This window comes from Boleophthalmus pectinirostris, unplaced genomic scaffold, assembly GCF_026225935.1.
Source record: "Boleophthalmus pectinirostris isolate CB_2022bp ecotype Guang Dong unplaced genomic scaffold, ASM2622593v1 HiC_scaffold_21, whole genome shotgun sequence".
Taxonomy (NCBI): Eukaryota; Metazoa; Chordata; class Actinopteri; order Gobiiformes; family Gobiidae; genus Boleophthalmus; species Boleophthalmus pectinirostris.
The window spans coordinates 22,870,040-22,888,327 of record NW_026571175.1 but is presented as its reverse complement, the minus strand read 5'-3'; the positions used below and the strand labels follow the sequence as shown (position 1 = coordinate 22,888,327).

At 38.7% G+C, this 18,288-nt stretch overlaps 1 protein-coding gene across 2 annotated transcripts in view; it reads left to right on the top strand.

Moving 5' to 3' along the window:
• Positions 1 to 4,185: 4,185 nt before the first annotated feature.
• Positions 4,186 to 18,288, top strand: part of efna1a (ephrin-A1a) — a 35,256-nt gene continuing 21,153 nt past the window's right edge. For both annotated transcript variants that reach the window (XM_020932757.2, XM_020932756.2), the window contains exon 1: positions 4,186 to 4,514. In XM_020932757.2, the coding sequence (XP_020788416.1) occupies positions 4,417 to 4,514 (98 nt within the window). In that variant the 5' untranslated portion in view covers positions 4,186 to 4,416. The remainder of the gene's footprint in view (positions 4,515 to 18,288) is intronic.

The following is an 18,288-nucleotide window of genomic DNA, read 5'->3' as shown; positions in this document are numbered from 1 at the left end:
CTATTATTACGCCAGACTGCCGATGTGAATGTCTGTGTTGATAGAATAATGTTTGAAATAAAACTAACCTTGCATCACATGAATCGTAGCATGTTGAGGGACTATTTTCTCAACAGCAGTGGAATTTTACTTCGCCTGTAAGATAGGTGCCAGGTGATATCAACACCAGTGACCTCTGCAAATACAAGGACTGGATGGAATATTTAAAAAAGTGTCTCCACACATCTCCAACATTCTGGCTCACTGAGAAATGAGGTCCTATGTACGAAATTCTGGACTGTCCCTTTAAGCCACGTTAGAATATTGTTACCTTATCAAAAACTTACCTGGAGTTGTGTTTGAGTAATCCCGCTTTATTACTCTGTCCTCAAAATACTGTCATGGAGTGGTAGTTTTCAATTTAACAGCTACCCTTTTCGCTTTAGTTCAGAATAAATTTGAAATTCCAGGGCAGGATTTATCCAAATGGTTCTAGTGAAAGTATATGGAGTTTAAAAACACACACACTTCCTGTATTACCACATGACATCACATCAAGATAAAAAAGTGTTTTGAGAAAAGACCTCAGCCTAAATATGCAGGGTTTGTGTGTTAAACATGTGTGAATTAAGCAAAACACAACTCCCGGTATGTTTGTGATATAACTTAGATTAAAAAATAATCAAATATGAGCCCTTATTTTTAACAGAATATATGTAAATGTTTCAAATAATTGTAATTTCATATGAGCTAGAATATCACAATTACACATTTTGTTTATTTGCCATGTTTCTATCTATCCTCCTTACAATGCAATAATGTCCATTTAATGCAGAAAGAAAGTGAAAGGATATATTAAAAATGCAATATTACAAGTTCCTAGTGCACTGGTCCTATTTCATAATGGTGAATATTAAGTACACTGACTTTTAGAGGCTGCTTTTTAACCACAAAACCCTGAACCTCTCTCTGGAGTCCTTTCACCGGTCGTACTCAATGACCTTGCAGCATCTGAATTTGAATACACTTTTGTTGCTTATAATTACATGTTCATTATCAAAGTGTCTAGCCTCATTTTCACTTTCCAATTTGGCTGTTTGTGGTTTGAGCAGGACTGGGGAGCCAGAGCCAAGACAAAGTGTGATGTGAAGCAAAAACAGGCGTGAACCCCTCCAGCGATGGGCTCACTAGGGCTGAACAAGCTCAGATTATCCATGTCACTGCAACCCAAAATGAGACTGGAGATTTGCTATGTATCTGACAGAGAGGGGTATGTACAGCATTACTACGAGTCCATCGACCAATAGGGTTTGACCACAAGAAAGCCCTGACAACAAGAAATGCATGTCTGAGGCTGATCCGGCCAGAGCTATTAAAATAAATCTGAAAATGACTTACAGTGATCAGGCAGGCACTGCAAAAAGCAATATCTTTTCTCAAGTCAAGCTACATTTGAGTTTATTTCTTATTTTAAGAGCCAAGAGTTATGTTCTTATCTTAAAGGATGCTATGCAACTTTTTGATTGTGTGTCCATCACCTACTCATTCTGTATGTCATTGCTCTGCCTGGAATGCTCCACAGTATGACATTAAACAGCTCTACCTTTCATTTATTCAAATACAGTTTTTAGCTCAAAAATACCTAAAAACAGGCATTCTGACTATGAGCGGGGTCGCCTCTCCACAGATCTGACCTGTAACTTGATCTGATTTGGTCTCCATGAATATAGAAAGGTTTAATGCCATACTGTGAAACATTTCAGACAAAGCATTAACATCTCCATGAAGAAAAGCGTTTAATGGACTCTCCACCGGAAATGTTAGATAATGCACCTTTAAGTGTGGCCAGATGTGTTTTCATATTTTAACTACAAAAAGTCTTGTTCCATTTTAGATTATTTTACTTGTTAAGTGAAATTTATTCAAATTATGAACTTTCATAATTCAGATGATTAATAATTAAAAGTTAGAATTAAATTATAAAAGTTATGGCTAGATTTTAGCTTATGCAGTGTAGCATTAAATACTGTAAGTAAGGACTTATATATATATATATATATATATATAGCTCTTTTTACAGACATGTATGTCACAAAGACGCTTTACAGATCATTATTCATTCTCTCCATACACGGTGGTATAAGTACTATTGTAGCCACCCCAACCCTGGGGCAGATTGAAGGAAGAGTGGCTGCTGATCTGCACCATCAGCCCATCCGACCACCATCACTCATGCACACACCACTTTTATACTACCAAACTATACTCATACTATATAGGACAGCTATACAGTATATACAGCCCAAGTATTTGCAGCCTTCAGTCCATCAGAAACAGCTTTAACTTCAGTAACAGCATCACTCCGTGTAACAGCTTGTACTTATTTGAGACACTTCTGAGCACTGCCGATCAGGACCAGCCCACAGGAGCTGTTTTGGAGATGTATTGAGCAAATAATGTATCACATAATTTGTCTGATATAGTGACATTCTAATTAGGCCTAGCTTCTTTGTAATTCTTAAAAATTGATGTCCAGATGTTCACTTCTGCCAAAACGAACACTCAGGTGCATATTAAAAAGGCAGAGAGTGAGGTACAAAATGTAATCTGTCTATTGGAGGGTCCGGCACCTGCTTGTCACCATGGACACATGTTAATGCATTTCCTGAAATTTTCCACAGTATGGCATTAAATTTGTTTATATCATATTAACAAGTAAGAGACATCACTAGGCCAAGTTAGATGTCAGAGGCAAGCCCACTAACAGTGATAGCCAAATGCATTGTTTCCCAAAGACTGGTTCAAGATTGATTTATTTTTTTTTGGGTTGCTTTGTCACGATCTACATGTAGGTCTGGAATATACAGTTGTTTACATGGATCTGTGACCTTATCGTCATTCTGGACAAGCATTTTGTCAGAATATCCTGTCCTCAGTAGGGCCAGTATTGCTATGTGTATTCCTTTCACTACTACATACATGTGTGAATTGGGATTTTCTGTCCTCACAAAAATGAAGACAAAGCACAAAAACAGACTGAATGCTGTGCTTGATATGTGTGTTGCGCTCTCCTCCTGCACCCTGGACTGGAACACGATACAAAACACAGAGAGGCCAGCCTATCTCATTAGAAATGTTGAAATGTTAAGACATGTTTTGTATAATTTCTAATGTTTTTGTAATTATTTTATTGACTATTTTGTTCCAGTGTTGCTGGTTCAGTTGAGTGTTGAAAAGAAAAAGAAATGGGCTACATTTATCGTCCAGATAGGCAACTTCTGGATCCTTTTATTGCTACTTCAATTACTGTTTTTTCATTGCTTAAAACTTGAGTAATACTAATTGTTCAGAGACACGATCACTCAGTCAACAATAAAATATCCTCATTAATGTTCGATAATGGTCAAATCCACCTTTATTTTGTGATTTACGAATAATGTCTATTGACTTGGGACGTGAAAGTTTGTAAGTTTTAAAATATGGGTCCCCAGAAAAAATGTTTGGGAAACATTGGCCTAATGGATGTTGTTCAAGGTATTTTTGACCAATAAAAAAAAGAAAGACATAGAAAGCAATAATAGCTCTTTAGAGAAAAGCCCCTTCCATCAAAAAGTTACCTAATGCACCTTTAAGTTTTGCGAGTTTTTTTTTTTATTTAATCATAATTCATACATGCAGTTGTAGCCTGTAGCCACTACAAAGGCAATATTACTGAAAAGATACAAGCTGTGACCCAATCAATGCAAATGAATGGGATGCTCTCTTCACTGTTTACTGTGAGGAGAGCTGGGCGGACAGATAACTGGAGTGGCATAATGCACTGTTTACCATGTTCGGGTTTAATTACATTGTGTCAACGAGCTGCTAATGCGCGCCTCTGCATGCACGACAACGGCACGTATTTTTAGCATAATATATCGCCTTTAGACTGCCGGTTATCACACTTCAGGATCATCATTTTGAGCGGGAAAACTTTGCACTTAACATTAATTAGCCACGAGTTGCAATACACATACTTAGTGGAGTAGCAGTTTCAATCAAACATGTAAATATACGGTAGGCACAGGGCAGGATTTTTTCTACAGAGAAGTGCTTTTCGGACGTGGCTCTGATTGGTCCGCTCGTCTCAAGTGGGCGGGGTTTGCGTTTGTGGGCGTTTCACAAAACCAAAGCGCACACAAGCGGCGTATTCATTCACTACGGATCTGTCGGAGTGACTACACCTTACACGAGTTTTATCTCTCTGTTTAACTACTAATGTTTTGACGTTTTTTCTGTCGTGCGTCCAAGCTCTTTCGGTTGCATCCCATTGAGTTTTGCACGCTTTTGCTTTTGTGTTTCTTTTTGTCGTCGATTTTTGCTGCGCAGTTTACTTACCAGAGTTGTGCACTGACTGGTCTCCTTTGCAAGCTCCCGTCGCTCTCCTGCACCGCCACTATGGATTTGCTTTGGATAGCGGGCTGCCTTCTGAGCATTTGTGCGTGGTGTGCGTCAACGGAGCGACACAGCGTCTACTGGAACAGCACCAACCCAAAGTATGTAAAAATATCACCGTGCGTCTCTTTCTTTTCTCTCTCCTAGTGAATTAAAGCGTGCAAGACTTCAACAAATTTACTCGTTTTGCGGATTCACTGAGTTGCATTTGAAAAAGCGCTTATTTTATTCCGTAGGAGTCAAATAAACGCAATGCACATTCACCATGTTGAAATTTGTAATGGTAACAAGTAGCGTCTGTTGTAATGATAATCTTAAAGCCAGTTGGGAGTCTTTCTCGCCCTCCCCCCTTTCCCTTATCTCCTCTCCAACCTGTTATTACGCAGCACTGTTTACCTGCGGCTCTCCTCTTACCTGGCCGCTTTAGTCAAGGCAAGGCACTCATTTCTAAACCAGATTTGGAAACTAGTCGCAACGCGCTTTGGAAAGACCTACTGGCACAACTTGGCGCACAGAGTTAAATCAGCACAGGAAGCACCGTGTGAGGCAAGTAAGGTGGATTAGCCTGGCCAGCACTGATTCTAGGTTATTTGGTCAATTAACTATGCTTAAACTAGATTAAATTAAGTTGCTATTAGAAGAAATTACATTGTCAACTGGATTTACGTAGGCATACATATTTTTATATCATGATATTTTAAACCAATTCACACTTTTGGATGTAGATAATCAAGTTGGTACAGTGTTTGTCCTCTGATCTGAAGGTTGATGGTTTACATCCTGCGCTCGACATAAACATTTTTGGTAAAATGGCCAAACCCACTGGCCCACAGGTTGACAGTGCATTGCCAGCTCCTACAGATGAATGCTGTCGTTGTGTCCTCGGGCAAGACACTTAACCCCAGTGTGTGTGTACGCTGGTGTGTGAATGAATATGTTAATGGGTGAGAGGTTCTAGTGCTTCTAGTGCCTTGAAGGTGGAAAAGCGCTGACTATTTACCATATAAATTGATGGATTTCTCAGTGTTTTATGTGAGGGAAAAATGTGAACTTTGATTTCCAGAGCAGAAAATTTGGATCACATTGTAAAGTAAATGTTATGTTTATCTCTGAATCCTTTCGAGCCATTAATTACCGCCTGGCTAACTCCAAGTCCCATTAGTATAGATGGAAAAGCTCAAATAGAGGTTGATAGCAGTTGTTTTCATTCATCAGCACCAAACCTACAGGGAATACTTCAGTGTTGTTTTTACCAGCCACTTTAGACTGTGCTGAAATCTCTTTTGCAATCACCTCCCCATCTGACATCACATTTTCAGCCCTGTATGACCGTGCCGGAGAGAGACTCGGAGTGCGCCTCTTAAATCACCCGGAGATGGCGTGGGGGGGCGTGGGGGTTCGCCTTGGCCGTCATGAGGACATAGTGGTGGTCATATATCACACTGCCGAGACAAGTAATAATGTTTGGTGACAGAGACTGAGGAGGTAACTTGAAGCCAGCGCAGTAGGTCAGACGCATCCACAAGAGAGACCCAGAGAGACAGATAGAGAGAGGAAACATGAGAGCTGGAAATTACAAGATTGTTAAATGTGAAGGGTCACGCGGAATAACTTGGGGTCACTGAGAATTACTGTTAAAGGTCCTTGACTCTTATGAGCTTTAAGCCATGTTATGATGTTACTTCATCAAAAATGTACCCGAAATTGTGTTTTGGTTCATTTACAGATGTTTGGGTAACCCTTTATTATTAGGGTGTCTACATCTCCAGAGCCTGATATGCTCTGTTTCACTGTGATGTCATGTAGTGGTAGCTTTAAAGTTAACAGCTACATCTTACCTTTTGTTCAGTAGAGATTGACAATAACTAGGGATATAACAATAACCGAAATATCGTGATATCATATCGTCAAAGGTCTGACAATAATATTGTGGATCATCAATACAGAACTACCTAAACACAGGCATTCTGACTGTGAGCGGGGTCGCCTCTCCACAGATCTGACCTGTAAACAATATATCGAATTACAAGTCGCTTTGCTTAAATTAAGAGTTGGTGCAGAAATAGCTAAAAAAAAGACAGAAGTACATAGACCATGATCCTTTGTTCCATTTCAGTGTAGACTACATGAAAAAATAACAGTTCTAAGCACTTTTAAGTCTTAGTTCTTTGAATTAAGTCTTTTCAAAGCATTTTAAGAGGAAAAAGTAGCATATTGCAGTTTTGTTGGCCTCCACTAAATATCGCAATAAATATACTGTGAGATGTATAGAGTGAAAATATCGTACCGAGAGAAATTCGGATATTGTTACATCCCTAATCATGAGCCTCTCTATCATATCGCAAGCTTTCCCATGATATTGCAATAAATATCGTCTCGTGAGGTTCATACCATGACGATATCGTATAATGAGACTTGGATATCGTTAAACCCCTAACAATTACAGGGCTGAAATCATCCAAATAATTTAAGTGAAATCACAGTGGAGCACGTTCTGTATTACCACATGACATCACAAGGTGTGGAAGTAAATACGCAGAGTTTGTGTTAAACTTGTGTGAATGAAACAAAACACAACTCCAAATATGTAAACATGATCAGTAAATGGCGTAATACGGGCGCTTTAATAATAGCTGGGGTGAAATAGTTACAGTGCACAGTGGGTTATAGGTTTACACATGCAAAGAGTAGGCAAGCCCTGACAGGACTGTTGGCCATAAGTCAATATGCAACATCACACCAACCTCATCAATCAATCATTCCAGGGTCAATATTTGCATTGCATTGTTCTAGTACTTTCTGCGTTGGTGTCTGTTTGAAATGTTTTCAATTATTGTGCTTATAAGATTTATACGAGAAAAGATATGCCAATCTACCAGGTCCATTGACTTAGAATTAGTAAAATAGGCAGTTTTACAAGTAGTATTTGCAGTCTTGGTAGTGGCAATTTCTCTTTTTTGTTTGGCTTTCTTCCGAGTACCAAAAGATGTAAAACCAGGTCTTTAACTGGATTATTTTAGGTTCAAACCAGGGCTAAATGTGGTGTAAAATAGGGCTTAAATTTGACATCTAGTTTTAAAGAGTCAAAATGTGGATTAAATTGACTTAAATTCAGCAAATTACAGAGGAATCCCGTACACCACTACTACAGAACCACCAGTTTTTTTTTTGCAGTAATAAAGACAGAAAATTTGAGCACGTTCTCATACAGGGATGTAGGTTTATTTAAAAATACAATGACTTTTCAAACCCACCCACTCCATCTTAGTCTGTCAATCAATGTCAGACCAGTACACATACGTCAACCCAAGGCTTTATGTATTAATATTCCCCCTTCGGCTTCTAACAGTTTGAAAATGTCACTTCTCAGAAATAATTACGATGACAAAGCTTTTTTTTTTATTTTACGTCAAATGAAATGAAGTGGTGGATGCTGAGATTGTAAATAGTGTTAATCCCTCTTTTTCAGTTCTCTGGAGATGACTGCTAAATCAGACCCTTTGGCTACTCTTAATCCTTCGTAGAAAAAGCCAAGTTTCTCTGTTTTTCATTTGTTGTTGTGACCTATTTCATGCTCATATGTTATTGCGCAGACTGCCAACATTGTTCCATGATCCTCCGTTTGTTGCTGTTAATAGTATTGATCTCATATTGATTTTGATGTTTTGTGTGCATTGTGTAACTTTTCCAGTGGAGGGTTCGTCAAATGCTTTTCTTCATGGAAATGTCATTGCTTTGTCTGGAATCTTTCACAGTATGATGTTAAACCTTTCTATCTTCATGGAGACCAAACCAGACAAAGTTACAGGTCACGTCTGTGGAGAGGTGACCCCGCTCAAGGTCAGAACGCTTGTTTTTCTAGGTATTTTTGAGCTATAAAACCACTTGTAATCAAATACATGTAAAGTAGAGCAGTTTAATGTCATACTGTGGAACATTCAAGCGGAGCATTTGCGTACATTTCCAAAGAAACAAGCAGGTCACGGACTCCCAACCAAAAAGTTATAGTTCACCTTTAAAGGGTAAAGTAACACGTGTTAGTTCATACATAAACATGCAGATCCTACTGAGTACTGACTCATGCCTGTGTGCCCCAAGGCTTCCTGACTGTAAAGGTCATCCAAGTCTATTTAATTTAGTAGAAACTCACCAAATTAACTTTTACCAAGGCCCTGAGCAAAGCCAAGATATATTTTTACAACCATCTGCTTCCCAATTACACTTGTCACTGTTTCAAACTTGATTTCCATACTAAGAAAGACTGGATTTTAATACCATAAAATCTCATAAATCATAATAATGTATATGATTTAAAGGTGTGTTGTGTAATTTTTCTGGTGGAGGTTCCATCACCTGCTTGTTTCTACATCTCTACCTTACCTTTATTCAGTTACAGGTGGTTTTATAGCTCAAACATGCCTAGTAAAACAGACATTCTGACCTTGAGCGGGGTCGCCTCTCCACAGATCTGACCTGTAACTTTGTTTGGTTTCCATTGAGAAAAACAGTTGACAACATTTGAACAGAAAATAATAATTCATTTTCATATTGCTGTTTCATATTCATACCTGATGACCTTGTAAAACTTCAAGAAAAGTTTTATTTAAAGATAGCACTTCTTTAAATGAGTCTACAGCTTTGTTTTTGTATCAGTTCTTTTTTCCTGAGCATTGATTTTATTCATTTTTTGATAATCTTACTCCTCAATGTGCAGTAATTTACATTGACCTGTTTTATATCAGATGCCCCGACACCTTTTATCCACACTTGGAACTGGCAAAACTCACTTCTGGCTTTTGTTATCAACTTCAATAATGAAATGGAGAAGTCCGCCCTCCCCAAATGCACAATACTCGAGCATTACTCTTCTTCAAACAAATTACACATGACTTATAGCTCCCTGGATAGCGCAGCTTACTTAACTGTTGAAAACTCCCTCCCCAATTCCACAGAAAGTACCCTCTATGCAATCCTATACACTTTGAAAACCCCATTGGAACTTCAGTGTGTATAATGAAAGCTATATTTCAAAATAACCTCGATTGGGAATCTTTATTGGAACCAGAAATGTTATAAATTTGCAGCAGGATTCCCAGAAGGACAGTCAGTGCGTTGAAATGCGCTGTGAGCTCCGTGAGGGCATACCACTGGCCCATTCACCACATTAGCACGATGGGATGACTCAAGATATACACATTAACCCAATCCTTACAAACTTTAACTGAGATTAAATATTAGCTATGATGTTATTTTAACTTCCTTATGACCTGTGAAACCATAGATTATAACGTGTTTAAATAGTGTTGTTTAGTTTAGTTTTGTCTTCCATTTTGCAGTAGTAGTTGCAGTAATAGGACATGGCATTCTGACCCAAGATACTGCATTCCTCAAAAAGATAAGATAAAGAAAAAAGTGATTTAAAGTCACCCTATGTAACTTTTCGCTTGGGGGTCTCTCATCTGCTTGTTTCTATGTATATGTAACTGCTCTAGAATATTCCACAGTATGATGTTAAACAGCTCCATCTTACATTTATTCAGTTACAGGTGGTTTTATAGCTCAAAAATACTCCAAAAAAGACAGACATTCTGATTCTGGCGGGGTTGCCTCTCCACAGATCTGACCTGTAACTTGGTCTGCTTTGGTTTCCATGAAGATAGAAAGTCTTAATACCAAAGGAATAACATCTCCATGAAGAAAAAAGCATTTGATGGACCCTCCACCAGAAAAATTACCCAATGCACCTTTAAGTGAACAAAAGTTTTATTCATTATTAGACTTGAGAAATGTAAAGAATTCACTTAAAGCCCCACCATGTAACATTTTTAGGCAAAAACAGACTACATATTTTAATTTTGAATGTTTTTATTGGACTGAAAAACACAGAAAAGCGCATATTCTTACTTCGAGCGGGATTGCATCTCCACAGACGTGACTCTTACTTGGTCTGGCTCCTTTTGGCTATTATATTCTACAACATGGTGTGGAGAATGTTCTGAATTGTGGTTTTAACTTTCTATTTCCGTTTAAGAATGCAGACAATGTGCATGTTTAGATACAAGACTGCAATGTTCTGTACAAAACCTTCCTTATCCTCTGCTTTCTCTCTTCAGGCAAGGTTTGACCCCTCTGTTTCTGGGACTGCCCCGTACCTGTCTCTCCGTCTCTCCTTCTCCTCCCTCCCCCCTTTTCCTTGGCCCGACTTACCCTCTTTTTAACTTAACTCCTGTGCATCTGTTAACTGTTTCCTGCCTTCCTCGCTTACATTTCATCCTCAATCACTACCCGAGCTCTACCATAACACAACCTACAGACCCTGACTTTCTAATGGGGCGCTTTGATTTGCTAAAACCACAAAATTAGCTGTTTTCGCCTGCACCTTTGCCGCACCATTGGTCCAATTCATGTCTTTGAAAACTTTTTTGTGCGTAGCAGGGCTTAAGGTGCCCACATGAGTGATTTTTGGCAGAGTTTATCCAGTCAATTTGAGCTTTTTTTGTCTCACCGCCCATACAAATTAGTCTTCACAGTGAGGCAAAGAAAAGGAGAGGTTACTGGTGTGACCGATTGGAGAGGTCAGAGGTGGTTTTGGTGATGAAGTGGCCGGCCTTCTATCAATGCGTCAGTCATTTTGTCACACCGGTGGTCTCTGAATGCTCCCTGCCACTCAACTCTGCTTTTCTTTTCCCCGCGATCCTGTTCCGCCTCTGGGAAACTTTTTCAATTCCTCTCCTCCAGCTTTTCTCCGCTCTTTTATCTGGATTTTACAAGCTACCCCTTTTCAGTCCATTATTTGCTCCAAACTGTGGTGGAGTGAGAGAAGGGCCCTGGTGAGGGGAAGCTGGCCTAAAAAGGTGTGGAATTTTTTTATCGTTTTTGGCACCCGTGGACACCCGTCACACGCTTCTTTGCCCTCTGCTTCATGCTCCCTTTCCCAGGCCTGGCCTCCTATGACTTTCTCGTGCTCTTCTAGCCTTTTCAAAAAGCAAATCTGTTTAACAGTGTTCCTAAAGGTGCATTGTGTAACTTTTCTGGTGGAGTGTCCATCAACTGCTTTACTCCATGAAAATGTTATTGCTTAGTCTGGAATGTTTCACAGTATGGAATTATACTGTTCTATCTTCATGTAGACCAAACCAGACCAAGTTACAGGTCAGATCTGTGGAGAGGCGACCCCGCCCACAGTTCGAATGCCTGTTTTTGTAGGTATTTCTGAGCTATTAAACCACCTGTAACTGAATAAATGTAAGATATAGCTTTTTAATGTCATACTGTGGAACATTCTAGGCAGAGAAATGACATTCGTAGAACCATTAAACCAAAAATTACAAAAATATTAAGACTAAAGTAACAGCTTCTGTATGTTTCCATTGCACTGAAGAACATGCATTCGTACTGTGAGCGAGCTTGCATCTCCACAAACCTGACACTAACCTGTTTATCTCCATGGAAATCCTGCTTTGGCTATAATCTTCCATAGTATGACATAAATCATATCCATTTTCTTTGAGATAATTATTTTTTGGAGTTAAATAAGCATTTTTATTTGAGTATATAAGAATATCCATCTCTTTGAATATTTATCTTGGTCCTGTAGTACTGTAGACTGTTATTCTTTTGTAAACCTTGCATGATACATTTTCACCTGAGATTTATTTTGTTGGCTACTTCTGCAACAACCTGGGTAACATTACACTGCAGTAATTGCAGACATAACACCAATGTTTTGAAAGGCTCATGGCTTTACAGAGACAAAATGTCACTATTCCTCAGAAGTGCTCGGGTATTCTTAACATCAGATTTCTTGTGTATTTCTGTGTAATCTGATCTGACGCCACTTTCTTTGAAAGCATCCAGGTTTCCCACTTCCTTAATCCAACCTCCTCAGCTCTTTAAACCCACTCACACATGCATACACACACTCACACATGCACATACACTCACAAAGAGTAACACACATACGCACACATGTCTTTCCCTCTTCTTGTGTAGTCTGGCCCCTCCCCTGTCACTCCCCCCAGACCCAGCTCCTTAATCTGCCTCTATAATCTGTCTGGTAAATTCAATCTACAGAAAAGAGATTGACAAACACACGATAATCGTCTTTTATAGACTCAATGATCCGTGCTGTTCTCAGGTAATGGACAGATCAAACAGAAGGACATAATGAAATATAGCTGATCATATTTGTGGTTGGTAATCGTTTGTTGAAATAAACTGAATGACATTTTCAACTCCACAGTCTACATGGTAGTTGTAATAGTAGTAGTGATAGCGTACTGTCGTAGTATTGACAGGTATGTCATCAAAAGACAGATCTCAGTTTGTTGACAGTTACACAGCATGCATACCTTGCAATCCATTTCACGTTTATATTACCGAAGTAAGAAAATATAGTGGTAGTTGTATTGATAGTTAAAAATAAAGTACTGATATTGTTCAAGTATTGCTACAGAAATACGTTTTGGTGACAACAAATTTAGTAGTAGTAGTAGTAATAGTAGTAGTTGTTGTAGTAGTTGTAGTTGTTGTAGTTATTGTAGTAGTAGTTGTTGTAGTAGTTGTTATAGTAGTAGTAGTTGTTGTAGTAGTTGTAGTAGTAGTAGTAGTCAGAGGAGTCGACGGGGAGGGACAAAAGGGTTTGTTGTCCTGGGTCCCAATGCCTTAGGGGCCCAAAATTTGACCCTCTTCCTATTAATTTATATTGGGGGGGGGCATGTCTTGCCCTGGGCCCCCAAATTTCTCGTAGTAGCAGTAGTAGCAATAGTAGTAGTAGTAGTAGTAGTAGTAGTAGTAGGAAGTAAGTCGCCTACTAGTCTGTGTTACTACATATAAGAGTTTCCTCTCCCAATTTTTTTATTACAAATCTGGCAAGACGGCTTCACAGCACTCATTCCTTCATTTCCTATAAATCCCAATCGTCACTTCTTGTTATTTCACAGATCTTAATATCACTCTTAATATTATTTCAGTTCTTGGGGATAGGAAACCAACTCAGCTCCCAGGTTTATGTTTTGAAGCCATGGCGTGAGTGAAGTGTGAGAACGGCATTGTTTATTGTGCAGACAGGATACTGCGTTTTTCCCGGGAAAAGTGGGGAAGGAGGAAGTAGCAGTAGTTCATAGACACAGGGGCTCATAGGAGTACATGGGAGGAGTATATGGAGACGTGTGCAGATGTACTGTGTAACGCGACCAAGGAAGCTCAGAAACCTTTGACCTCATTCATTATCTTACACAGTCAATAAAACAAACCTTCTGATACCAGCACAGCATTAACTAGAAATATACACGCACAACTGTCACAGCTAACTGACTGCAGCTGCTGCTACTACTACTACTACTACTAATACTACTAAATTTACTACAGCAACTACATTTATTACTAGAACAACTACTTCTTCATTTACTACAACAAGTACAACAACTACTACTACATTTACTGCAACAACTACAACTTCTACAACATTTACTACTACAACAAATACTACTACTACTATTACTACTACTACAATTGCTACAACAACTACAACTATTACTACTGCTGCTGCTGCTGCTACTACTACTAGTACTACTACTACTACTACTACTACTACAATTACTACTACTACTGCTTCTACATTTACTACAACAACTTCAACAACTACTACTACATTTACTACTACTACTGTTACATTTAATACTACTACTACTACTACATTTACTACAACAACTACAACTACTACTATGACTACTACTACAACAACTACAATAACTACTACTACTACCTATTACTACTACTACTGCTACTACTTTTACTTCTACTACTTCTACTACTGCTACTACTTCTACTTCTACTACTACAGCTGCATAGCTGAGCTTTTAAATCCTTGGTTCTCAAATGGAGGGATGGGCCCCATATGTAATTCTATGTTTTTACGCGGCTTTAAAAATGTTGAATTTACAACTTTTGTGAAACTGTCATTAGCCACAATGCTAACTCTGGCATTGTCATGGAAACACATCGGAAACACACATGACTCCGCCCACTCAAGATCCCATCCATCTCAATAAGCTTTCCCCATTCATCATTCAACTTTTGTCTCTCCATGTCGCCAGCCATTTTGCTTCCTATACCAGTTTCCTTTTCTATATTTCTAAAACAATGGCACAATCTTTAAGCCGAGCCACAGGGAAGTAATTGGCTGTTTTAGAAGTGAACCAGGGAAAGCTTGAGATGAATATATATGATCTTTGCTCCTGTCTGGACTCTCCGCGGAGCCATTTGTATCTCGTAAGGGCCGAGGCAGAAAGGTCAGGGTTGACATCGCATTTCTCACCATGAGAATCAATGTACAGAAAAATCTATTTGGTTTGGATTGATTCGCAGCACATGCAACTGCAGTGGTCAAGGGTTTTTCCATGAACACGGTGGTTTAAAGAACGTTATAATGGATTCTTATGGGGAGGAAGCAATAGGTGATCAAACATGCTGCGAAGTGGGAATATGGGAGACTTCAGGACATGTCTGTTCAAAGATAGACTACAATGCAAGTTATTGATACTTTTGCAGCTGTCGTCATTAACATTTCCTGGGGGTGTGATGCTAACTGAAAGTACTACTCTGTTTGAGACTCCATTACTCAAGTTAGACTTAATCTGAGTTTTATTTTAACACAATCTGATCAGAAAGAGCTGATTTGGTTGGAACTATCAGGTGAGATGATTTGTTTTCTTAAAAAACTGTCTCACACAAATTTTTTTCAGTCAGTCAAATATTTTGTGGGAAATCAAACATCTAAACAGGAATATGAACACTTGTATTGATCACAGGTTCCTGAAAATTAGCAGTTTAAATCCATTTTGTATTTTTTTCTTGGGTTTTCAGACAAGCTTTAAACTTTTTGTCTGTTTTTGCCAATGTGTGCATCATGTTACCATGGTAACTGCTGAACATTCCATCAATAGAGATACATGTAGAACACCCCTGGTATCAATACTGTTGCTATATTTTAGTGAGAACACGCGTATTATTTTACAAATCCATTTTCGTCTACAGCTACAACTTTCAGTTTCGTGACACATTTTAAAAACTTTTCAAATTACAAAAAGGTCAGCAAACCCAAATTTAGAGTCTGAGAATAAATTTTCCTTAAAAAATTCAAAATGAAAGATAGTTTTTTCTTCCAGCTTTTTGTTTTCTCAGAACAAGCATAAGCGTTTCACAATGGCCCCTATTTGCACAACAAGACAATGACTGGTTTTGAAGATAAAATCAAAGTTAATTCTTCTTTCCGTGCAGCGATCTGAGTCTGAACGTCAGCATGACTTGACAAACAAGTCTGAGGAGCTTTCTGTTCTCCCACACAGAAACACAACGCGTGGGCTAGGATCATAATCGAAGATCGAAGAACACTTGACTGGCGGAGAGCTGCTTCCTGCGTGTTGTGTGGGACTGAACTACGTTAAAGGGAAAGAGGGAGTAAAGGAAGTGTGTGTGGGGGGGATGTCCCAATCACAGAAAACACAGGCGGAGAATTGAACGTAAATCTGACTATTTATTAGTCATAGCTTATTTACTTTTTATAGTCGGAAGCTTTTTGGATCAGTGCTCAAAGAAGGATTTATGTAAGGTGTTCACATGAAAATGTTGGCAGTCTGTTTAGAGATTCAAACTGTAGTGAAAACAGTTGTAAAATCTACTAAGAGTGGTTATGAGCCAGTTAGGCCTGTAGTAGTAGTAGTAGTAGTAGTAGTAGTAGTAGTAGTAGTAGTAGTAGTAGTAGTAGTAGTAGTAATTATTTGCAATTGTACTTTTAATTGTTTTGTAAATATTCTCTAGAAGTCTTAAGTTCCTGTATTTAAATTTTTATTTGGTCAAATTTGGTTAAAACAAGTCAATGTACAGTAGAATAAAATTATTTGACTACTAAAACAATCTTTGCACAAACCAGTGTCCCAAGTCTAGATAACTGAAGAGAGACACAGTAGGGAGGGCATCTGGCATAATTTTATGTATAGAAAGTTGATGTTTTGTTTTTGTTATGGTAACTTTGAAAGAAAAGGTTCATAACTAAAGTAGTGGTAGTATCAGCAGTAGTAACGTTTGTATTTCCACATTTGCATATTTAAATGAAGTATTGAAACACACCATGACAAAAGTTGAATAACGAATTGGCCAAGCTTATGGAGATGGATGGGAATATGATGTTGAGTGGGCGGGGTCATATTGGTCACCATGACGACCCCATAGAGAGCATTGTGTCTGCTCTTTTGCAAACGCTGTGGGACAGAACAAGCTGCATAGTTGGGATACCACAGCAGCGATGGGCTCTGATTGGCCGGGGCGTCCGTGTGGGGGAGGGCCTGTTGACACGAGGATCTGCTTTGCTTATTGAGTGATAAAAGATGGACAAGGTGTGGGAGGAGCAGCCTGACGGAGACGGATGAAGTGATGGACAGATAGAAAAAGAGAAGAGTTAGGACAACGGCGTTTAACAGTCTGGGTTAACTTAGTGCATCCTTTTTTTAGCTGCGATGTGTGAATAGTGTGAGGGAACAAGATACTTTTCATCAACAAATGTACTGTGGTATATAACAGCATTTTACACATCTAGTACTTATAATATAGTAATTATATTCATGCCTTGTAGTAGTAGTAGTAGTAGTAGGTAGTAGTAGTAGTAGTAGTAGTAGTGGTTGTAGTGCCTTATAGTATTACCTTATAATAGTACCTTATACCAGTATCTTGTAGTAGTACCTTATAATAGCACCTTATAGTAGTATCTTGGATTAGTAGTAGTACCATTTTATATTGGTACCTTGCAATAGTACCTCATACTAGTATCTTGTAGTAGTATCTTTTAGTAGTAGTTGTACCTTTATAGCAGCACCTTATAATAGTACCTTATAGTAGTATCTTGGAGTAATATTAATACTTTTATAGTAGTACATTTATAATAGTACCTTATAGTAGTATCTTGTAATAGTACCTTTTTTTTAGTACATTATAATAGTACCTTATAGTAGTATCTTGGAGTAATAGTAGTACCTTATAATATTACTTTATACTAGTATCTCGGAGTAATAATAGTATAGTATAGTACATTATAATAGTACCTTATAGTAGTATCTTGTACTAGTACCTTTATAATATTACCTTATATTAGCATCTTGTAGTAGTACCTTATGGTAATATCTTTTAGTACTACCTTGTAATATTACCTTATAGAAGTATCTTGGAGTAATAGTAGTACCTTTATATTAGTACGTTATAATAGTACCTTTACAGTAGTATCTTGTAGTAGTACCTTTATAGTAGTACTTTAGTAGTAGTTGTGGCGGTTAGAGCAGTAGGAGTCATTGTACTTCCCACTCTCTGCCCCACACACAGAGTCAGTCTTTTTGAACTGCATAAGTCCAGTTTAAAGGACTAATACCCTTTTCTGTGCGAGAACAATGACATCCCACTGCAGCCCCACCCATGTCCACATCTCACCCCCTCGCCCCTTCACTCCGTACCCAGGCAGCGCCCCTCATTTTGGGCCTCGCCGTCCACCATAAGCCCCTTAACTAAGCCAGCTCTGGAGCCTGGTGAATAGGTCCTAGCCCCAGCCTGTAATCCCAGCTCGGAGCGGACGATTAGGTGGTCCCCGTATTCTGGTTCAGTCATCCATGTTGCGGTTGATCAGTCACCTTTGAGGTCACTGCTTTGGCATGTGTACAAACTAAAGGTAAATAGCCCTGTTTACACGGTCAGCCAGGGGCCCAGTGGACGTTGTTAAAGTTCGTTAGTTAAATTGAATACTGTAAATGAGGCATGCACGCAAGCCGAGTAAAGGTGAGGAGGTTGGACAAATTGGGTCAAAATACTTCAAGATAATGATGTTTTCAGTTT